This window comes from Chaetodon trifascialis, chromosome 8 (assembly GCF_039877785.1).
Source record: "Chaetodon trifascialis isolate fChaTrf1 chromosome 8, fChaTrf1.hap1, whole genome shotgun sequence".
NCBI classification, from domain to species: domain Eukaryota; kingdom Metazoa; phylum Chordata; class Actinopteri; order Chaetodontiformes; family Chaetodontidae; genus Chaetodon; species Chaetodon trifascialis.
Genome location: NC_092063.1, coordinates 9157040 through 9181854, shown reverse-complemented (window position 1 = coordinate 9181854; position 24815 = coordinate 9157040). Strand labels below are relative to the sequence as shown.

The 24815-nt window shown below is 45.1% G+C and overlaps 1 protein-coding gene across 2 annotated transcripts in view; it reads right to left on the bottom strand.

Moving 5' to 3' along the window:
• Window positions 1–23040, bottom strand: part of fgd (faciogenital dysplasia) — a 58125-nt gene extending 35085 nt beyond the window's left edge. The window contains exon 1 of one of the 2 annotated variants that reach the window (XM_070968519.1): window positions 22898–23040. In XM_070968519.1, the coding sequence (XP_070824620.1) occupies window positions 22898–22919 (22 nt within the window). In that variant the 5' untranslated portion in view covers window positions 22920–23040. Of the gene's footprint in view, window positions 1–5480; window positions 5991–22897 lie in introns of those variants that run through there. The other variant, XM_070968520.1, reaches the window with a different exon arrangement.
• Between the last annotated feature and the right edge of the window lie 1775 nt (window positions 23041–24815).

Here is a 24815-nt window from a genome sequence, read left to right as displayed (position 1 = left end):
CCACAGTCTAAAACTATCCTTTTTCAGTCCTGAAGCCCCCAACTCAGCGTCCATCCTCTCTGTGGTAGGTGAGGTACCACCCCACATCTGTTCCAGGCAGGATGGATGTCAGCATGTGGAGGGGAGTGTCTATGAGGCTGCTGACAGCCAAACTGTCCCCGAGCGAGACAGCCCGGCCCAGTGCAGGTCAATGTGTCGCCCATTCCAGTCCAGTTCAGTCCAGTCTGGTTGGCCAAATCCAGAAAGGGTGTGTTGGGTTGGTGAAAAAAAAAAAAGGTTGAGGGTGAGACTCCCGAGTCACAGCTCCTCTGTGCTGATACACACTGGACTCTGACCAACACACACACACACACACACACACACACACACACACACACACACACACACACACAAAAAGGTCACTGTGCACTCAACACCAACGTGTCTTCTTTGACGTCAGAATCATTTCAAAATGTCACTTGGCTCCTGAATGGCAGCGTCAGCAATGGGAGCTCTCCAGCAAAGAGCATCTGAGGCAAGCAAGTCGTGTCAGTCTGTCAAAACTTAGGCATGTTTGACACTCGTTCACTGGGCTGCAGTCTCTTAGATGAGTCACTCAGCTTTGAAAACTGAGAGCACCCATCAGTGCCAATGAGGGAGAAGCCTTAACTAACATTTGGTGCAGGAAGAGTCTTGAATGGAAACCTAAAATCACTGAAACCTTTTTAAGCTGAGGTTTGCAGAGGGCAGAATTAGCTAAGAACTAATGAAACCAAGACATACCAAAGACCATGAACTCACACACACAAAATCACTGTACAAGGAGAGGCCTGTTATAGAAGCCAGGTGTACACTAGACAGACTAATAAAGGCTCCTATTTCCTCACTAATGGCTCCAGTATTTCCCCTAACAGCACCGCACTGCAGTGCTCTAAGGCATGTTAGCGTAGCCACACAGGAGACAGTAGGACTGCCAGAGCCAGCGTCATATTCACTTGGTCAAACACAGGAAGCTGGTATCATCACTCAAACCTAAAATAGAGATGTTGCTGCATTCAGACTGCCTTCAGAGCTACTGTGTATGTACTAAAGAGATTGAATGATGTGCCATGATTGTGCTATAATCCATCTGAGCCTACATCAATTTACAGATAACAGATTTTCTCCTCTGGGAATAAAATCTGCAGTCATTACAATCCATTATGCACTGCGTAACATGCAAGTCATGCACACACAAGACATATGAAATATAAGATACAGATCCAATTAGGCATGCAACTAACAAATACTTTAATTACTGATTAATCCACTTGTTATTTTCTCGATTAATATATTTGTCTATGAAATGTTAAAAAAAAAACTGAATAGACTTGTGTCCTAAAGGCCCAAGGTGATGCCAAAACCAAAAGAAGAAAATTACTTAAATGATGTAATGATTATCAAAATAGTTGCTAATTCATTTTTGTTTCAGCAAATCTGAGTAAAACCGGTTAGGCTGTGGCTAGCTGTTAGCATGCTAACTACCTCTGCTGTACAATACATAGACGTCTTCATATACCATCAGAACACTTACTTCTTGACATTCTGATTACAATACCAGCTCATTTGAATGTGTTCAGCTCACACATTTCATGACAAATTTCACACAAATTTGTCATGAAATCAAAGGCTGCTGCTTACATTTGTACTTGCTCTAGCTGCATCTACCTCGTTCATAACCAGCTGGCATATCGTCTTTCACATGACCGCCGGCTGAATCATAACCCTTGTGGAGTTTCTATAGGATGAGCTGCAGAGAGCCACGATCGCCTGCAGCAGGCAGCTCTGCCCACCTGTCATCTATCACCTGTGTCACCTGCAACAGCTTGCCTATCAAGGGTGGGCTCTGAAAGGTGAGGTGAGGAATTATCAAAGAGGGCCCAATTACAGGACTGCTGTTATTGCTGCTACTTGATGTCTATTGGTCAATGCCAAGGATCCACCAAGGCTGTATAGAAACAGCTACTGCCCAGGGCTGTTTCTATACATAACTGGAGTGATGGGACACAAAAATGCTGCACTGCACGTTTTTTAAAACACAATTCATTCATTTTCTCGAGTGCTGTTAAGCCCCAGCTGGCTTGATCTCAGTAAACATTACAGCATGTAGAACACATAAATCCTACTCAATAATCTTATGTTTCCTCTCTCTCACATTTCAGTGTCTCTACATTTTGCTGCTGAGAAACATCAGTGAAGCTTTGCGAGCTACAAAAACCGGGAGATCACTTAGAACAGCTTACTGTCCTGAAACTTACCATTTATGGTAGTTCCCCAGTTACTGCAAGTGGCTCCATGTGTGTACAGGTACTGACTTTCCACTTTATGAGGAGGCATTAAAGCTCTCCCCTGAAGTGAATATAGCAGGAAAGGATTATCCAGTCAAACATCCCTAAAGGACAACATATACTCTCTCTCTCTATATAAACTGTCTGTCCATGTGCATGAATGCATGCAAACAAGCACACAGACATAAAAACACATGCACGTGTGTACATGCACTCACACCATGCCTTGCAGCAGAAATTCATTAAATATCTTGTTACTGGCCTCTGGAAGCCATCCCTCATCCTCTCCACAGCAGTAGGACACCACTACAAAGACAGCTCCAGCATTAACACTGAAACCTTGTAAGCTTTTGAAGTGAGCAGTGGTTTTAAAGCGGGGGAGATGACAATTAGAGACAGAAGAGGTCAAATTAAAAGATGTTAGATATTGCTCAGCATTGAATTTGCCAGGAGGGGAGAGTTGTTTTTGAACGTTTGCGTGAGATTTTTCTGTTCCTCCTGTCTGGTGCCAAAGTCTCTTACAAAGACAACACACATGCTTCACTGGAGACAAGAGAGCGCTTAACACTTTCCGACTGCCTGCCCAGACCGAATGGAGAAGTAAAGGACGCATGCATGCAGGCATATGCACGCCGAGGCGTTAAGGACAGACGTGTCACTAGAAGACAAAGGCTTGTTTCTTCTCGCTGTCCACCCTGAAGAATGTAAGCTAAAGTTCACACTTAAAGCGTAACATCAGACAGGGGCTGAGCTGTATTTAGACGGCTGCGAGATAAGACATACAAAACACACGCTGTCTCTCGTCGCTGTGTGTGCTGATCCATCATTATCTAATCACTTGACATTTCTTTTTTTTGCTGATTCCTACAATTATCGTGGCAACACTACAGGAAATGTCATCACCGGCTCTAAGTGGAGGAAGACCCCAGGTGCCCTGGGTAAAGAGGAAGTTGTGGGTATAATTACCAGGGTGAAGGAGTACAGTAATCAGGGTGACTATCAAACATGGCATGTGCCTGTTTCTGTTTGTGTGTGGCTTGGTCAGTATCACCACAAGCTCTCCAGCACCTCTCACCAATATGAGCACTTCCTTCCTCTTGATTCAGCCGAAGAATGAAGAGAAAACCACTAGCATGACTTTGATGTGCTTATATGTACAGGAACTGGACAAAATAACAGAAACACCTTCACCATGGCTGCACCGCATTAGAGAAGACGTAACTAATGACTCCTGAAGAATTGCGACCTTCCCACTCACAGACCCGCCCCTGTATTAAATGCTTGTGGACACTGCGGGTTAAAGACATCCTTTCCTTTGGCTTTCTCTAAAAGTAAACCTGTCCAGATGTAGGAAAAAGGGTGAAACATGACTCACTACTTTTTCCGCTGCCCAGGGGTTCTAGGACTTCGCCTTTCACACGAGGTTACAGTGTGAGTCTTTGTATGTCGGCCTTGAGTACAGGCGCTTTCTACATGGCAGCCTTACCATAAATACCAGCTTACGGTGTTCATGGCTGGACTGACAGCTCACGGCGGACTGTTTTTGTTTAGACTGTGTCACAGAGGTGCTAATTTTTCTTTTTTGACTAAGGACTACCATTTTTCTTTGCTGATGTAGTTGTCTGAACACTGTTGGCCTTTAGACAATTCAAGGACTGTGCACTTGTAGTGAAGCATCAAGAGCACTGACACTTAGGCGTGCTTTGAAAACTCAGATAAAAGCTAATGATTGTGAGACACTGGTAAAACCGATACATGCTGTCAACAACCTATTATGTGTATGTGTATGTTGGCTGTGTATGTTTTTTTCCTCAGTGCTGTGGTTTTGTTCTCAGTCCTTTTTCACGTGGTGATTTTGTCCATCCTATGCATATGTAAGATTACCCCACTTCAAGGACAGCAAGATTAGAAATCTACTACCAGCAGAAGCTTGGGTTTTCAGAGGTCAGACTTTAATTACACTTAAAATAAATCCATCTAATGGACATGATTATGTTGATATATGAGAAGCCTGCTTCTAACACTAATACTCCCACCAATCTAAGAGGATCAGACCGCTCTGACGCCAGTGAAGCCCGCAATGATCCAGGAAATGTAAGCAGCTGTACAGCTGCACGGCACCGGCGTCGCACTACGGTATATATGTCAGCCAGACCCTGTGGCTGCTTGGCTCAGCACCATTGCATTGATCTGGGTCAAAAGGTCGTTGATTAGACTGAGTCTCGCAGTCTCTAGGCGATGCCACGATGTCTGCCGCACACTCGGCCTCAGCTCGGCTCACACAGCTGCTGCCGGTCGTCATGGAAACACTCAGACTCCCCGCTCCTTAAGACAACTCCCCAGTCAGCTAAATTATAGTGTGCCAAAAAAAAATCCCTACGAGACTGAATGCAAACAGTAACATACCAGCTGTGAGTAACTGACAAAGCCCAGGAGTTTGGCTGCGGTTAAGTGGTTAATGGTTTTTAATCATCACTGAGGTCATGCAGTCATGTAATGACATCACTGAGCTAAAGGTGGTCATCACTTACACTCAATACCGCCTCGGCCCCTCCTTTAGTGAGCTTATATTGATTCAGAAGTTGTAAGCGTGGGAGGACGACAGTCTGTGTGCTGTTTCATTGGAGAGACAGCACAGGGGCAATGAACTGAGAAAACATTGGCACTGTTCGCTGCTCACTACATTACTCGCCACACATCACTTGTTCAAGGAGCCAGAGGGCTCAGCTCTCACTCCTAATTACCCGCTGTAGTATAGATGAAAGGGAAAACCAAACAAACTAGAACCAAAACACGTACGCTGTCCCGCTCAGAAATTCCCTGAAAAAGCACTGCAGGGAATCCAAGAATCAAGGCAGCAGAAAATTGCCCCCAATGTACGTCCTCAATAAATCATGCAAGCCGGCATGTATATTTCAGAGGGCAGCAGGAATTAGCCCACATTCGGCAGACGTGCGAGTCCACACACCCAAACATAACCCAGACAGAGGTTTGGTTTGGATGAAAACACATGCATTTTGTAAAACAGCAGCACCTGCAGACACTCGTACGGAAACTCAAACACAGATAACGCGAAGGCAGAGCGTATTTCACTGCAAGGCTCCGGTGTGCACACGTTCGTCCTCCGTGAATGTACATCCAAGTGTGTGATTTAGAGCGCCATTCGTAACTCACCAGCTGAACTCAGTTTGCCATCTGCCTTCGATGCTCCCTCTGTTATCACTGAAATCTCAGTAGATCCTTTCGCCTCTTGCTGTGTGACACGAACATAAAACACACACGCCAAAAAAAGAAAAAGAAAAAGCAGAATCCGACCTGGTCCAGCACGGAGCCACGAGCAGGCTGCCTGAGGAGCCTGGCTGTTTTTGTAGCGCTCTCAGGGAGAGGGCATGAGTCTGCTACTGCTACTACTCCTGTTCCCTCATCGACTCTCTAACCACCACCACGCTGCTTCTCTCTCTCTCCTCCTCCTCCTCCTCCTCTTTCCTGCCCTCCTCCTCCTCCTCTTCCTCCTCCCCTCACCCTCTGCAAACGCACTGTCCCTGCCCTCCCCCCCAAAAAAGGGCTCCTACTGTCCTGCAGTCTCCCCGTCCTGATCCCCGCACCATTCAGAACAGCGGACTAAACAATGTGTCCGCCGCCGCCGCTCTGAAAGGAGCCCAGGAGCAGTTCTCAGCCGGCAATAATGCCGCCCAACTGTTACCATGGAAACTAATGACGGCCCGCTGGAGGGAGGGGGAGATGGAGAGGGAGGGAAGAGTTAAGTGAGAGAGAGAAGAGTGGAGGAGGGAGAGAGGAAAAGAAGTGGCTGAATGAAAGATGGGGGAAGTGTGTGTAAGTATCAGTGAGTGTGCCTGCGCAGTTGTTGCATGAGTGTGTGTGTGTGTGTGTGTGTGTGTGTGTGTGTGTGTGTGTGTGTGTGTGTGTGTGTGTGTGTGTGTGTGTGTGTGTGTGTGTGTGAGGATATGAGTGCACTGGAGAGGAGGGACGCTTTTTCAGGTATTTGCTAAAAACATGTTGGAGTGGTCTCTTCAAGCCTGCAACTAATTATTCTCACTGAAGACTCATTGTTTAGTCTACAAAACATATCAGACATTTGGACACAATGCTCATATCAGTTTTCTTCTGTTTGATTGTGCCAAATGCCCAAAGATATTTAATTTACAATTAAAGACAGAAAGGCAGCAAATACTCATGTTTAAGAGGCTGGAACTAGCAAATGTTTAGTGTTTTTTCTTGCTAAACAGCTCAATCAAATATTGAGTTTGCTGCTTTTTTCTGTTGATCGATCTGTTCATCAACTAACCTGCTTCTTCTTCCCTGTAAATAAGTTGGATTTCTCATGTGTAAATAATTACATAAAGCAAATCCAGAAAATATTTGGCATTTTCACTGGATAAATGACTCAATTAACTTATTGTCAAACTGCTGTTGAATTAGTCCTGCGTCAGCGGACTGATTGACTGATCATTTCACCGCTCGGTCTTTCTTAAAAAAAAAAAAAAAAGAAAAATAATAATTTGTATTTGTGATGTGTAAGTAATGAATCTTGTTGTATCCCTTGGGGAGTCACTTTACCACAAGTCTCTGTGGAGTACATCCGTGCGACTTCCCCCCACAGACATGTGTATCACAAAAGCTGCCAGGATGACGCGCCCAAGCCGCTCCAACCCGCTTCATATGCACATATAATTACAACCCCCCCCCCCCCCCCATATCTCTCAGTGTTCCCCCTTTTCCCACTCAATAGTTAGAAGTGACACCGGCCTGAAAGACAGGGTGACATTGGCCGACACCGGCTCTGAACCCACAGACGAATGCCACCGATAACCATGGAAACACTGCTGGAATATCCCCAGTTCCTAAAGGAAACGGGGCTTTAAAGCTGGGTGTGAGGAGAGCAGCGGAAGAGAGGGAGAATGTAAAGGGGGGGATGGGTAGCTGTGTTCGATTTAGATTCAGGAAACGCAGGAGCTTTAAAATTGGAGGCGAGTTGAGAGTGGCTGGGAGTAGCTTAAAACGGGCCCCGATTGATCCTCTTGTCGTGAGGTTGAAGCATCCACAATAACAGCACCCACCTTCAGCAGCTCATTGCTGCACTGATTGAAATTCTCAGCACAGTGAATTATGCATCACGCTGGACGGGGGAACAGGTGCTGCTCTCCACAGCAATGAAGCTGCCCGCTCAACCCGGTGAACCCGCCGAGGTGAAATATCCTCACATGAGGGGAGGACGAGATGGAGAATCGGTGCTGCAGCCACCCTGGAGGGCAATCCAAATAAGGGGGAAAAACCAATTTCAAGTAAGAATAGAGCCTTGCCTTTGTGGGTTATCTAATGAGGCATGGTGCTCGTGCCCCCTCTTTACACCAAAGAGAGGAATGTGAGCTGTGGGTTGGGGAGGAATGTTGAACCTCGCGCCATCTTGCTACCTCTTTTTAGCTTATGTAAGGCAGAGATCGCTGCTCAAAGTAGAATTGGGATTTAAAAGGGGCAACCGGAAGACTTTGATTTCCGTGTTATAGCCTGCAATGAGCCCGCAGAGATAGGGATGCGTTCACCGACAGGGACAAGAGGATAGAGGAGATGTACCATGCTGGCACAGTTCTTCTGCCCTTCTGTCACCCTTCACCACTCTCACTAATTACAACAACAGGCTCTTTCCATCTGTCCACAAAGAAGAAACTTTGTGTGATTATTCTCGTTCCCTGTCCTACACAAACCCACCGCAATATTGACTAGTCTAAATCTTCCTCGCTCTGCTGACCGAAGAAGGACATCTGTCACACATCTGCCCAGTGGCATCAGCAACCACACACGCTCCCTTCCGTCCATGTGTAGCCCAGACAGTTACAAAAGGATGGAAAGTCCAACTCATTGACTCATTTCTAACCTGAAAAAATATGTTTCTTTCCAAATTACGTGCAAGAAATACGGTCAGGCAATGAGACAGGGGCAACACATCTTGCAACTATTTTTATCCCTCTGTCTATGGATTATACTGTCCAGAAACTGAAGCATGTAACACCACGGTTCATCGCCCACCACGACTCCACTGCACCGCAGCAAACGCAGAGACATACACACAACAATGCTGTCAACAATATGCAAAACGCTGCATTGACGTTGTTTGAAAGCCTGCCAAAGTTCTGTCAACTGCGTTTCAAAGGACTGTGCTGAGTTTGATCTGCACAAACACGCACACACATACACATGTGTGTTCGTCCGCTGCAGGGACACTGAGGACTCGGCCCAGTTAGAGTCAGAGGGGACTCGGTACAGAAATCTGCATAGATAAATAAGTCTCTTTTTTTTTTCCTTCTTTCAAATAACTCAGATCAATCCGTGGGCTAAAGCCACGGCACACTCGTTACGGCTGCCTCTGAACGCACCCTGCGGATGAAAGCCGGAAGGAGGACACTGGGCTGTTGTCATGGAGACAATTCAAATTCCACAGCATGTTGACCCAACTCCAGGATTCGTCCAAAAAGCCCTCACACAGAAAGACAACACGGGCATGCATGCGTGCATATGAATAAATCTACACACGAGTGCTTGGGCTGACACACACACACACACACACACACACACACACACACACACACACACACACATACACACACACACACACACACACACACACACACACACACACACACACACACACACACACACACACACACACAGTTTCCATCACTTCAGAGGACATTACATTGACTCACATTCACTTTTCAGAGGAGACTTACCTTCACCCTAACCATAACTATTTGTCTAAACATAACCTTAACCCAAGCCTTAACCCTAAAATTGAATGATTTATGTTATGGGGACTTGTGTTTTGTCCCCACAAAGTGACCGCGTAAACAGATTTATGTCCACCCGTCACACACACACATGCACACACACATACACGGACTAGACAGACACACACACACAAGCGAACGCTGGGAAAATGAATTCGTTTTCCATTCACACGTCTTCTGAAGGTCCTGGAGCGCCAGCGAGACACAACATCCAGACAAACCTCAGCAGAAGACAGAGGTCGAGGAAGGACACAGTTAAGGCAGCTGGAGTCTTTCGCTGTTACTGACACACATTCACGTTGTCTCGCTAAACCCGCGGATCAGCTTTCACCGAAGGGAATTGCACTCTCAAAGACTCAATAGACGGATCAATTAGAGCTTTCAGAAGGAAATAAGGTTAGATTATTGTCATGAATGAAGACAGTGTTCTTACTGTATGTGTCAGATTTAACTGGTGTGCCTCTACTGTCCTTCAATAAAAGAGCCTTTAATGGTCAAATGGTTAAATATTGACCCTGACAGCCACCTACACCTTAACTCCTCAAACCACTAAAAATCAAAGAGATGTTTTAAACTACTCAAACAAGCACGCTGCCATCCTCCCTCTCTCAGGAGTCAACGCCTCTCTTAAAAGAAGGAGTCATTAATATTTCACCCAGAGGAGAATCTTTTAATTCATTATTAATATTTTAAGCTATCTGCCGGAGAAGAGAGGTCTTATCTGAATTACAAAGAGGCTGGAGCCCGGCATAATCCGTGTATCCATGTTACCCCCCCTGACAGAAAAGCGATGCACTAGACCTGCTGTCCCGCTCTGGGAGAGCAGTGCTGGCTGGCGGCGGTGAGATCTGGAAATTGTATTTCTACACTGGTCCCATGCTGTCTGAGGGGTGTCTGGCCCAGGGGCATGGTGGAGATGGTGAGTGCAGAGCAGAAGGCAAAAGGAGAAAAGATCAAGCTGGGGGGAGAAAATGAGACACTTTGTCCCTAAAGAGCGAAACAAAATCAAGGAGCTGAAGAAAGAGACCCTGAAAGACCCTAAAAAACTATTTTTTCTGTTTTTCTACATCAATAAGAGGATTTTTGAAAGAACAACTGTATAATAATTACTGCATATGTACACTATACCGTCTGTCTTTATCTCTACATTCAGTTTATTTGGGCTTCACAGGCGATGTGACAAAACAGTAAGTGGGTATAATCCTTTTAGTCTAACCTGAAACAGCCGTTATATTGCTCCACCAGACTCCATTTACAAAAACACTAAATTTAACCTCAAAGATCACACTTCAAGTAAAAATAGACTTTAAAGAGTCATTTGAAAAGTCTACTTTATCTACAAACATCATCTCCATGTACGTTTCAGAAAGAGGTGCATATCACAATCTAATATTGCTTTTCAGATTAAAAAAAATTACAAATACCAAGAGGGAAGATTTGTCCAACCCAAGCAGATACTTTGACTTTAATTGACTTGGCCACAGTAGGTTTATCAGAGTAATGTGGTCTTAATTTATCCTTTAAGGCATGTGGACATAAAACAGACAACTACCAACACCACTAATTAACGACCAACAGCTTTAATAAGGTGGGTGCTGCTGGTGCTTCATGATGTCCTCTTTGGTTTAATTCAATACATCCTTGTAGGGAGTGGCTTTGCTGATGTGCTCAAAACAGAAAACTCAGTGGAATCGTTACAATATGATCGCAAGGGTCTCAAACATCCTTCATTGTATATCCATTTTTCCACAGTGTTGCATCTATAAAACCAGAGGGGACTGTTTTAGAAGGAACCAGCAGTCAGCATTTCAGTAATGATGTCTACAAGGCCCACTGAGGAGATGGTGGCGCAATATTAAAAACAGCAGAAAAAAAAAATACAGGACATGTTATTTGCATTGGATTGGAGTCTGGGAGTCAGATTATTGTATCTAGTATCAAGCAAAGACTCAGTGGGTGATGCAAAATGACTCACTCACATGTCCCTGTTGTTTTGCTGGTTTTGGAGATCTAGTTAGCGATATTCTTTTTCCGCTCGGTTGTGCTTAATCAGCTTCAAAGTGCAACATTCTGCCTGTGGAGCATCGTTATGTGGTACTGAAAGAGGTGTGATTTATTCTTAAAGGCAGCGCTGTTTATTTCCGCTGTGCAACGACGTGCTTCTTTGCTTGGATGCTGTTCATGTCCTTGAGTATGGTCCTGAAAGGTGTTATGGAAGCGAACATCCCCTTGATGGTTTGTAACTTTTAAAGGTGTGACTACGTATGTGCGTGTGTGTGTGAGCGCACGCACGCGAGAGCGTGTCCACCCACGTTGGGTTTGGTCATCTGATGAGCTGCAGGCTCATCTCTCCCTACAGCGCCCAGATGGCCTGTGATTATGCACGGCTCAGTAGAGATTACTGTGCAGCAGTGATAGAAAGAGAAACACAGAGAGTAAAAATAAATAGTTCAAACGAGGAAAGAGTTGGCACAAAATGAAATGAAAACGAGGTATATGTGGGTCAAAGAAATAGAGCGAGGGCGCTGATGCACTGCAGCTAACCTCACCCTCGAAACCTCGCTCTGCACAGAAACAGACCTTTAAACTACAAATCATTCCCACTTAATTCGTCTGGATTTTAGCTTGACCGCAGCACACCTGCAACCAAAATTATAAGCTCGGGCTTCATGCATTGTGTCACGATTAAGAGGGAAAAGGTCTGTGGGGGTCAGCAGGTGATGGATGAAGGTGAGGCTCCGCGCATGTGTGCGTTCGAGAATGTGAGTTGGGTGGAAACGTCTCTCGCGAGGGATACACAAGAGGACATTTGTCACCAGCAGAGATGTGACGTGATGGATCACACGCTTCACACAAGTTAAGCACGCCCAAAAGAGCAGCGTGAAAAACGATCAATGCTCCGCTGAACCGACATCATTTTACTCTTGTGTTTACGAGCAGAGCGTCCTCTGGAGGGAAATCTGTAGGGCCCGTTCAAGTGCGTGCAGGCTAATTTGTCCTCGAGACAGAACTGATAAGAAATGAATTCACATAAAATACTGCACCGTGTACTTTCTACGTGTCCCACCAACAACTTTTATGCTGCTACAGTCACCTTTAAGGGGCAGCTGCAGTGACACGCTTGTGATTTAAACATAAAAAAAGCAATAAAAACAGCGAGGACGAAGGCAGAATGCAAAACATCCAAAGCTTCCAGTTGTGAATGACTCAACACATCCGTGCCTCAGACAGCTCGGCTATCACAAACACTGAAACTGAGAGCAGCATATTTCCTCTACTGGATAAGACACAACAATGATGCAATCCTTCACTGACTGCCATTCAGAGCCCACAAGCTACTTACTGTAAGAGGGTTGAAGCTTGTTGTGTTTATGAGTGCTTTACCTATAAGTATATTGCTGGCACACTCTTGCAACTGTCAAATTGATTAGAGGAGGATGACGCACGTCTAGCTGCTTTGTTTTTGTTTAGCGCTTGCTGAATACAAACAGATATAGCAGCAGAGTCATGCTGCAGAAGGCCAACATATGTGTGTGTGTGTGTGTGTGTGTGTGTGTGTGTGTGTGTGTGTGTGTGTGTGTGTGTGTGTGTATGTCCTCGCTTAATGAGACTCATCATTCAACTCTGAGGAGCTGCACAGTGATAGATGGCAGTTTAACAACCTACCACACATGCATTTCATATTTCAAGGATGTTTTTGGAAGGAGCAATTGCGCTCCGGGCACGTAACAGCGAGCCTTTCAGGGAATCAACTGACATGCACGTATGCACACACACACACACATGCACGCACGCACATGTGTATGCACTAAAACACAGATGCCAAGCAGCCTGAGGCAGTTTGTTGTTTTATTACATTTTGACCTTTCAGGATCGATGTAAATCTAATGAAGTGCTTGTTAGGGAATTAGGGCCTTCGACGAGAGAGAGAAAAAAATGCTGAAAGCCTGCGATATAATTGTTTGAGCGAGATAATCCACAACGGGCCACAGGAACAGGATCCATCTGTGTGGATGTAGCTCTCATCTCCTCATTAGGCGCAGGGTGTTATGACTGTCCTGTGATGAGAGCCGTGGCTGCTGCGAGGCATGCTGGGAAAGTGGCCGTGGAAGCTCACAGGTTCAAATCCCTGGGTGACGGTTTAAAACAAAGGGAGGATCTAGGTGACGCATCCTAGCATGGGGAGCGGGGGGTGGGGGGTCTCGACTGCTGTCGAAAATGCAAGTCATCTTACTGTGTCCTTTTCCCTGCAGCCATTAAGGCGCTAAGTCAGTCCAGGATCTTGCTCCCATAAAATGGTGCTATCCTGTTGCAAAAAGTCATTACAGAGGCAGAGGGGGACAGCGTGATAAATGGCTGAAGGGCTGTGTAGACTATAAGAGGAGAAAGGAGAGGAGACGCTGGAGAGTCAGCCTGCTGTTGCCAGGGTGACCTTCAGTGTGAAGCACCTCGATGTCACCCAGAATGAGAGCAGCTCGGCCGCCGAGCTCCGGATCCGTGTGGATCACAGAGAGTGAGGCAGCAATGATGGCCTGAGTGCACAAAACTTAAAAACACATGTATACTCTTCAGCAGCTGTTTCAAGGATCTTTAAGAATATGGGTATAAGAGAAGAAGCAGGGGTCCCAACCATTTTGGCTTGTGATCATGTAAGTAAAAAAAAAGCCAGTCTGCTTGCAAGCTCTCATCAGTGGTAGCACGTCTCTATCTGTGACCACTTCAGCCAAAGAGCAATAGTTTTTATGAGTATTTTTGTAGGCCTGAAGAGGTTAAATCATCAAGTAACTCACAAGAAAAGGAAAACTAAGCATAATTTTGAGTTGCAGAAATAACGTTTTTCTCTTTTCCTATCTTGTGATCATCTCACAGTTGCTAAGATTTATTTTGCGACCCCTTGTGGGGTCCTGACCCCCACATTGAGAACCTTGAAACGCTCTTACTGTAAGAAATTTTCAGGGATTATTGGTTCAAATCCATACTGAGGAGAAGGTCATCGTCTCCTCTTATTTCAGCTGCTGGGTGGAAACAAGAGCTAAATAACGTAACATTGCCATCTAGTGGTTGAATAACTGTTGCACACTCAGCACAGCAGAGCAGTGCAGATTTTTTTTTTTTTTAGGAAAACATGGCAATAAAAATCCCTGTCTGTGACACTATAAAATGATGTTCAAATAAATTAAAGACAGACGCTCATGGACTGTGTCGGAAAAGTTGTTTATTCTGCTTTATTTAATGAGTCAGCATTTTATGAGCGACTGTAAAAAGAGCTTAGATTTCGGGTGACTCTCAAAGCACCCACTTTAGTCAGGGCGGATAAATCTGGAGTCCATATAAATCATAACACGAAGCTTTTCCACTGACAGCGGCATGCCTCCTCATCAAAACACCACGTTGCAGTAGTAATGAGATGCATGCGCCCAATCCAGAAAGGCTGCAAACAACACGACTTTCACTCAATGCCTTATAAAGGCAGAGTTCAAACAGCCGTGCCATTTAAAAAGGAGCTAATCTGTGTCGGGGTAAGACTGGTGGTGGTGAAAGGAAGGAAGAGTTTCCTGCTGACTAACAGGCAAAGAGTCTGTGTGTGTGTGTGTGTGTGTGTGTGTGTGTGTGTGTGTGTGTGTGTGTGTGTGTGTGTGTGTGTGTGCCACCATGAAGTGCAAAGCATCTAGTTTTAAAAAAGAATGTCAGTAATGTTAAGCAGGTCGTTAAGTGTTGGGTTTCAGCGGCGCTCTGTGCGATTTAGCCCACAACAAGAATATACAGGTTTAAAGAGGAAGGAAGCGGAAAGGGAGAGCGCGAGAGACAATGGTTAATGACAACAGAAGGGCAGAGCGGGGGGGGTGGAGGGGTGGGAGGGCACCCAGGGGAGAGAGCGTGGAGAATGCAACACAGGCTGCCTTTGTTGGCTGCAATCAGCCAGACTAGGAAGACATTTACAACATGGTTTATGGCTCCATCAGGTGAGCTAATGTGAACGGTGGAATGTGTGTGCGGCGATTCAGTGAGCGGAGAGGTGGGCTAAATTTATCTGGAAGGAACATGCATGACGTTGCAAATGCAGTTTAGATTACTGCCGATCAGCTTCCGCAAGATATCATCGTATCAGTGTTTAGATTGATTTCCCACCTTCCAGGCAGCCGCCGGTTTCCCATTACAGTGGTATAAAAATCAGCTTCCGGGGATTTGAGATGAGTAATTGATTTTATTGTCAAAGTTAGATCATCAGCATGGGGAAGCAAGCTGGGACTGATCTACCGCTGTCGGTGTGTTTAGGGACGCTCTGAATGACCAAACACACACTATCCCTTTAACGATGTCAGAGTTATTGGTTGGCTTGTTAATGCTGAACTTCCCAGCAGCTGACTATCAAATCTCAGATGAGCGTCCTTGAAAGCACGACCGCGGGGGGCTTCTGCAACAGCTGCTGCTCAATAATGTAACCCTGGAAAAAAAAAAGCCAGGTGCATTCCTGGAAGATTTTTATACCACAGAGAAACCAAGGGAAACCAATTTCTGCCTAGAAAATTGTAAACGATTAATATAAAAACCTAATATGCATTTTGGAAAATGGTTGATACAAGAGGCCAACCAGTACTGTGGATTTCTGAGTCAGTATTTCACCATTTTCAAAAAAGATGCTAATAATTGGCCTACTGACAAGCACATAACATAAACAAACTTGATTAAGATTGCTTAAAGGGCAAGGCTGGTGATATTCTATATTTTTTATTATTGCTAAAGGTATAATATGCAGGTTTTTCCAAAAAATCCCTCTCAGTCATCTGTTACGGTCGACTGTTACAGAAGTATGTGGTGGTGTATTTATCTGCAGAGCTGCCCTCTGTCTGGATTTTCTTCTTTTCTTCTTATTTTACCATGTTCTGGATATTTCTTGGCTGCAACCTTGGGGCAAGTTGGTGTGTAGCTCCAAGCCAACAACAGCAAGCAGGTGAAGCCAGGGCTTTATAAAAAGGTAGCCACCAGGTGCCAGACTGTAAGCAGCACAAGTCCAAGAGGGAGCTATGAAAATGACGGACAAAGCACCGAAAAAATGCAAATATAGCGAGGTGAGCCGCCAAGCGGACGAAGCTTGGTCCAAAACGAAAGTGAATCTGGAGTTGGCTTTCACACACAGGCGAGTGCTGAAGGATGGGGATGAAGAGGGAGGCAGAGTTGGTCTGTTTTATGTTAGCTTAGCTTAGTTAGCTTGCTGAAGTACCGGCTTCCCCATTACAACTGTAACACTCCTACAGGAGTAGCTTGCATTGTATGTACAAGCAGTGTGCTTCTGGTGGAAGTAGCAGCGGTCCATACCTCAATACTTTCTGACTTTCCCAGCCTCAGCCCAAGCCAATCTGATCCTACTGAAGATGCAAATCTTTAAAGACAGAACAAGAATATCAGCGCTGCAGATTTCAGCAAACACTACTCAGACAGGAGGAAATAGTGCATCTGTTGGAGACTATTTTCAGCTGCAGATTTGGTGCACGTGAGAGTATTTACCGCAGCACGACAGTGTGTGCGTATCTGATCCACGAATAACTACAGAGCCCATGCTCATCATCATGAATTAACATGTCATGCACTACAATGGTATGTCTCACTGATGTTTATAATAGTTTTTGGACAACAATGGAGATCTATGGCACAGCTATATATGGATTTGGATGTACACACAATATGTATTATTTCAGAATATCACCAGACTTATCTTATATTTGGTTATTAAAAAATTGTGACCATGTCAACGTCAGCTGGGCTCTGGTTGACACAAATATGAAACAATTTTTTCAAGAGTCAGTCCTCACACTCAGGATTCTGCATTGCCATTAAAGCTGTGAACCAGCACCGCCATCTAACCTAGAGGTGACCTCCACCTGGCTTTATCTCTCCCATTCTCCCCCTCTTCCCCCTCGTCCTCCTCCCTGCCCCCCTCCTCTCCAGATTGCCCTGCCTCACCCCAGTGTGTACAGGAAGCCCTGATTCCAGAGAGCCTGCTCTTCTGATGATCAGAGAAGAAAAACACAATGCCTTCAGTGTGCTAGAAAGGAGCTCAACTCATAAAATGCACGCACACGCACATACACACACACACACACACACACACACACACACACACACACACACACACACACACACACACACACACACACACACAAAGGGAGAGAAATAGAATGGAACATGCTTTTACTATTAAGGCTCTGTATTTTTTTTTTCTTTCCATATGACTTTCCCAGGAAAATCCCCCTCATCAGGGTAGGTCCGATCCAGACAGACAGCAGACTGGAGAAGAGACACACATACAGACAGACACAGAAGCGCTATGGAGAAACTGACCTTCCCGTGCTGCGACTGAGACACAAACACGAGACTTTTCGGGTGTGAAAGGCTGCTGAACTGAACCCTTTCTCTCTTCTCTTTGTCAGGTCTCACAGAAAAATTGCAGATCCCCCCCCCCCCCCTCCCCGTTTTTAGACCAAGCAGAGTCAAAGCTCCTCTGTGAGCACTCCCCCTCGCAGAAGCTTAAAAGTTCTGCAGACCAGCATCTGGCTTACATACAACTTGCTCCATCTAGACGACCGGGATGAGATTAATTTAGTCTCTCTGGGGTAATGCTCAACATCTAACATGTCACTCCTTAACTGGGTGACATTAAGTAATTCTGTCCATTTCTAGAAGGCCTCAACAGTTGGTACCATTTAGGAAAACTAGGTCACTTCCGCCTTCTGTGTGTGTATATGCTTGTGCGAGTGTGTCAGCCAGACCCCACTATAAGCCAAGAGACCTCCAGTATAAACATATTGTGCAGGAAAGACTGCTACTCTGAACAGAAACATCCTAATACCAAACAGCGTTCGACTCGTGCTTTCATGGCTGTCACAGCCCAGCTCCCTCTTATTAATCTGCAAAAACTCTGAGCGTAGCTGTGATCGTCTGATGCGGCTGTGAGGTCATTCGTCCATTTCTAAATTAAAATATGCAATTTCATGGCACTACCTCGCTGCATACTTCGGCTCAGCTCTGAAAACTTCGCTGTTTCGTCGCAGGCGCCAAAGTAAGCCTCTGCTGAAAGATGAATCAGCTGTTAAAAACTCCAACTTGTTTGTTGCATCACAGGAATTCAAATGCTACGACTGCGGCTACGACTGTAATGCAGATAATTTTTCTACTAACTGCAGTCTTTCAGCATTATTTTGAGCCTTGTGTGACAGAAATAATAAAAAAATAAATCATCTCTGTGCACTCGTTCCCAGCCTGGGGGGTCAGGACACTCTAGGGGGCTCCAGAACAAGTCCTTTGTTGAACTCATGCATGTTGAAGTCATGACACATGATGAGGGGTCAGAAGCTGATATTATCTCATATTTAGGGGTCACATCTAAAACAGGCTCAGAACACCTCGGTCTTATAGGCTGTTTCCAGCTAAAGAGAACGGTTAGGTGTGTCAGTGTGACAACACTGCTTCATTTGCAGCACGCAGTAACAATTGCGATATAATTACATATTGATGCAACAATTCTCCACCACATTTTAAACCACTCTCGTCAAAGCAGCGCGCCTGCAAATGACTCGAAAACCTGTTAAACAGGTGTGTCAGTATAACGCCACAAACCATTTGCTGTAGGTAGTAGGAGCTGCTTCAAAACACATCCCGCCCAGTTCAGTTTTAATGTTGCGTAAAGTCGTGATCCTGCTGCATGATCATTCGCCTATTACAGTACTTGTCTGCTGACAACTTGACATGCTGACTGACATTACAGCGCATCTGAAAGCTCAGGCAAAGACTTTAAGATGACTCCGTCAGGACAGGCAATGCAGGAAAAAAAAAATGCTAAAAATTTGCCTGTCAGAAAAGGGGTCAATCATGTCAGAGGTCTGCTTTCTACACACACACACACACACACACAAACTGCAGTGCCTAGCTGAAGCCTTTGCAGCAGCAGCAGGAACCACACATGACCACCATTAGGAAAATCAATGTGACACTCAGGCAGGCCAGGAACGAGCCTGAAGCTTCTGAATGGCCCTGGAACTGACTCACGCTGTCTCACAAACGCATGCAAACAGAATGAGACAGGGAGACGGAGGAGCCGAGAAATGCAGGGGATGTTCGAGAGCGGCGCTTACAGGAATACACGGAGATGTTGGGTGACTGGTCTGTTGGTCACCTTGAAAAACCCTAACTCCAAAATCACCCATTTGCACAACAGTGGATTGTTTGTTTAAGAGCTAACAGTGTGTACAATGATGGTGGCTGATCTATCTCAAGTGGTAAGACTGATCTTCCAGTGATAAAGGCCAGAGCTCAGCTCATGCTCGATACTATTGGCCAAGTGACAATAGAGAAGTGCCAAAGGTATGTCTGAAGTCATTTAGAAACACTTTAGCCGTTGTACAGTGAGCACTGTGACTCTGCTGTCTGCAACACCGACGGAGCAGAACACAAGAGTCAACTTTTAATGAAATGCACTCAATTATAAGAAATAGATGAGAGTATCGACCTCACATCTGTGCGTTAAGTATGGAGCCAGTGTCAGGACATGCTTAGCTTATCTTGGCTGCGTAGCTTGCTCTGTCCTAAGATAAAAGACCCACCAACACCTCTAAAACTGACTAATCAATGTGCTTTTTTTCATGTGTTTAACATGTAACAGCTATGAAAAATTTATGACAATTTCTGATTCCAGGTGAAAGTATTTGTTGGAGCTATTTCTTGGCAAAAAACAAAGAGCTTGTCCGGTCCTTCTGTGCAGCATCTCTGGCTGTAGCATAGGTTCGGCCTGAAGGGTTAATTCTAATCTAGCCATATTGATCTAATTGAAATATCAATATGACTAAGTGCAATAGCCAAATCATACTCTCCAGACATAGGGGAACATGCTTGTATGATAAAGACCACAGGAAAAGTCACATCATCATTATTTTTTTTTTTTAGTCTTTATGAAAATGAAATGCAATATCTGTCAAAATAATCGCAATATGATGAGCCGCAGTGCAGGTTCTGGCCTCTGTAAAGGTGATGGTACCAAACCATTGAAACAGGACATCGACATGCTGCTCAAAGTCACTGCAACCAGTTGTTTTTTGCAAAAGAAACATCTCAAAAAGTTTAAAGCCGAGAAACAGCACCTTCGCAGACTCACTGAGGCCCTGAGCTTATATCTGAAAATAAGAAGCAGGCTACATACAACCAAAACAGCTAGCACCGCTAATATCAGAGGGGATGTACGGAAAGTGGAAAATGTGTGTCTTCCATTACTTACTCCTCATATGGAAAGAGAAACTACTTCCTAGTGGTTCAAAACAGTTCTTTATTACTTTCATACTACTGTATTTTGTATAAGTAGGACTGGATTAACCCACAAGGGGCTGTATAATTATAACCATTTCAACCAAAACTCCTTCCGCCCACTATTTCTTACCAATGCCGCCTGTTAACATGGAGCAGTATGGGTCTGCATGGAGAACTTTGGTCCTGACCAGTCAAGGGTAAACTGACGAGTGAGCCAATCTCACAAAAAGACTTGCGGCAGTCAACAAAGTTCATAAGAGTGAGAAACAGCAGGGCGATCTGAGCTAAAAACAATAGTGATAAGTGAGAACAAGGAGAGCTGGGCAGATAATATTCTCACCGTCCTCCTCCCTAACTCCTGTGCTCTGTGTTTATCTAACAGAGAGGGGAGATGTTTACATTGGCTTGGTTAAACAGAGACAGGCCCAATAGCCTTTGTTAATAATAAATAACCTACACAGCCAGCCAGGACATCCATGCCAGAGCATCTAGCTGGCACAAGTGGACCACCATTGTTCTACATCTGCAGAGGAGGCTTCCACCCCGACGGACGGAGCGAGGACTGACGGAGGAGTTTGCGGAGCTGGAAACAAGTCTGACGGCTGAGGTGGAATTCAAACTGAGAGGCATGCTATCTATCCCACCGCAGTTTATTTGTGATGTGGTTTATTTTAATAGATTCCTCAACGATTCGATGCGAGCAGCCCACAACCCTTTTGACCCTCCCATCATAAACACAAAAATAAGCATTAGAGAGTGCACGGGCTGCTTCGGTTCCCATGTGGAAGGAATAGAGTTGAGGGGAACTTCAGAAAGGAGAAAAAATTAGATATATTTCATCTGACGGCAGTCGCAGCGAGCATTGGAGCAGTGTGTGTGTGTGTGTGTGTGTGTGTATTGGGGAGGGGGTTTGAGGCAGGCAGCGGGATGAGGGGGCAGAGATTGATCTGGGACAGTGTGGGAGAGAAAGAGGGAACTGCAAAAAAAAGAGCAAGGCCTTGGGAATGAGTGTGTGCGTGTGTGTGTGGGAGAGAAACGATACACTGCTGGACTGCCGGAAAAAGAAAGTCAGCCAGGAGGACGGCAGATCGATTCCTCCCCCGAGTCTCACAACAAACACGCGCTCTTTCTCTCTCTGCATAGCTCACCTCTGCTGCAGCCTGATATCGTCCCATCAGCACTTCATCTCTATCACTCTCTATTATACCCTCCCCCCTCCCTTCTTTGTCTGCATGCTAGCACTTTATTCTGAGGCCTCTGTCAAGGATCTTAAGAATCAGACAAATTTTCTATGGAGTTTGGTTCTCACAGTAACTCATTGTGGTTAGCTGATAGGAATATTAAGCCAAACGCCCCAGATCTGTCAGGTCAGCACCACGCAAGATACTACGCATAACATGTGAACAATGATCTGGACACGGCAAATAAGGAACAGTCGCTTTAGAAAGAAAGAAAAACAAAAGAAAAAAAAAAAAAGCCCCCCGCCTCCTTGATGATTGTGTGGTAGAGCAGAGCTGCAATTGAGAAATGTGTCTCATAATTAAAAATATCTCTGCAAGCAACACAAGAGAGTAAACCGCACACTGACACGCGCTCCTCCACAAACACAGAGCAGTCCTCCCACCATCCTCCCAGACAGATGGACGGACAAACTTGCAGACACTTTCAACACATCTCTAATCTCATGAGCTCCGCATCACACACACCCTCTCTGCCACTCAAATCCCATTCCACACAGAGACAATGTAGCTGGTGCACACACACACACACACACACACACACACACACACACACACACACACACACACACGGTTGTGCTTCCATCACTTTTGAGGACATTACACAGGCTTACACTCATTTCCTTGAGGGCCCAACCTTAACCCTAAATTATAATGATTGACCTTATGGGGACTTGTGTTTTGTCTCCATAAGGAAAAAGAGAAGTCCCTACAATGTGTACACAGGTCAATGTCCCCACAACATGAGAAACACATACAAACACACACACTACACAGGCAGGATGAATGACTCCTCTCCTGATCGTCATTATCACAGCATTCTCACTGTGGTTACTGTTTGATTTCCAGTCATATACACATGTGTGTGTGTGTGTGTGTGTGTGTGTGTGTGTGTGTGTGTGAGGAGCCCTGCGTCAGACTGGGGCAATTGTGAGGTCAGATCCCCTTTTCTCAGGGTTTGGCACGGCTTTGCTCCTATTCTCAGCCCCAGCTTCCCGACAGACCATTAATGCTCATCTAAGAGCGTCTGTGAAGCGAGCAAACACAACTCTTCGCGTTGTTTTGGAGTTGATGCAGGCCTGCAGCTGCCCCGTTGACAGCTGGCGCAAGCATTTTGGAATTCAAATCCTGTGCGCAATCCGAGCCGTGGCCGTTTGGAAACAACTTAAGAGAACCTTTAAGACAACAGGGAGTTTTTTTTAAAGAAGACAGAGAGGAGGGGATCGGCCTTTGTTGGGAAGAGCCGCTCACTTACCAGTGGCTGAAACTCCCTGCATCTTGCACAAAGTTCGTCTCCGGTCTTTCTCTGCTGAATCCGTCTTTTTCTCAGAGAAACTGGCAACAGCGGCGGCTCCAGCGTACGAAACTCGGAGGAGCGCGTCCACTTCGGAGCCCCCTTTTTCCTGTTCGCCGAAAAAACAGGAGAACACACTCGCACACACTAAGAGCGCTTCATGGTATCCCGACGGACGCTTTTTACCCCGGTCATTTTGTGTGCAGAATAAGAGCACTGTAGTCCTTCATGTAGTCCCTTTCTCCTCCCTCTCCAGATACAGAACTCTTTCCTCTGTGCCGCTGGGGGGGAAAAAAAGACAATGCGCGCTCCCGATGCGACGCGAGCGCACGACAGCCCCATTCATTGAGTGCGAGAGCCAGAATGAAAGATAAGCATCAGGATAAAAGTTGATTTTATCCAGCAGCTCTTTATTAGACTTTAACGCAGCGGCCTGAGTAGCTGACTCTGCTCTCTAAACCGTGGTGTTGCATTCACAGACATGATGTGCCCATCGGCACACAGAGGCATGACATGGGATGTCACGTGAAGTCATGAAAAGGATGAGGTCTATTTCGAGAGATAGCTCTGCTTTGAAAACTCCACAGCTGCCTATTAGTGTGGAAAAAGAGCCCTGGAACACGAATGCTAACTGGCACCGCATTTCCATGTCACTGCTCAGGCTTTCTCCAGATCTTTTAATTGATTATCTTGAGTTTCCAGACTGCTGGGTGGATGCTGCCCCTGTGACTCACTGTGCACAGTAATAAGGAACTGACAGAAGGAGAAAGCAAATGTTGAATTTGCAGATTGTTATTGCCATTAAATGCTGTTTCTGTTGTGCGTGGCCTGTTTGTTTTAAGTTCAAAGTCTGGGAGCATTTGGTTATATTACCATGAAAGCGATGCAGAGCTTGACATGCTGCAGCCATTAAGGGTCAGCTGTGGTGCCTCCAGTCAGCTGTGTGACATTTTTGTCTGCGATGGTGGCAAGTAACTGAGTACATTTACTCAAGTACTGTACTTCGGTACAGTTTTGAGGCAGTATTTTCCTTTATATCTCTACGCCACAACATTTCAGATGTAAATTTCATTTTTTTATTGCATTTATTAAACCACAATAATTACTTTTCAGGTTACATAAAGACATATGATAAAATAATAGATTAGAATGCAGAATTATAGATTATAGAATTAGAATTTTTTGTCTTGTGTCTAGTTGTCCCATGTCACCTGATGTCAATGAGACGATTGTATTTCCACCAAGAAATGATTTCAGTTTCTTAGGTGTTTCGTTTTAATAACTGTTTGAGGCCAAAGAAGTAAAATCACCCAATATTTAATCAAAAACATCCAGATTGGAGAAAAATCAACTGCATGAATAGAAATTTGCATAGCTGCTTTTTGTTTTTTCCTTCCTCTGACCCTAATTAATCACCTCATGACACCTCAGATTTATCTCGTGGCCCCATTCCCATTCTGAACCGCTGGACTAAACAACCTGACCAGCTCCACCTCAGCCAGCTATGATGGTAAAATGCTGCACCTTGATGCATCAGTAACATTCTCATACTGTCATATATGGTAGTATATCAGTCACAGGGTCCACTTTTCTGCAGAATTCATGCTTTTACTTTGATACTTGAAGTACATTTCGGTGCTAGTACTTCTGTACTTAAGAAAGGTTTGAATGCAGGACTTTTACTTGTAATGCAGTATATTTGATGGGACTTTTACTCATGGAAAGGATCTAAGTGCTTCTTCCACCACTGCTTGTTTGTATTTCCTCAACAATGTTTTCCACCAATCTTCAGCAGCATGACTGTGTGGCCACCAACCCTCCTTACCCCTCACTGCGTCTGTCTATCTGCGCAGCCACCCCCCCATCTTTTGAAGACCCG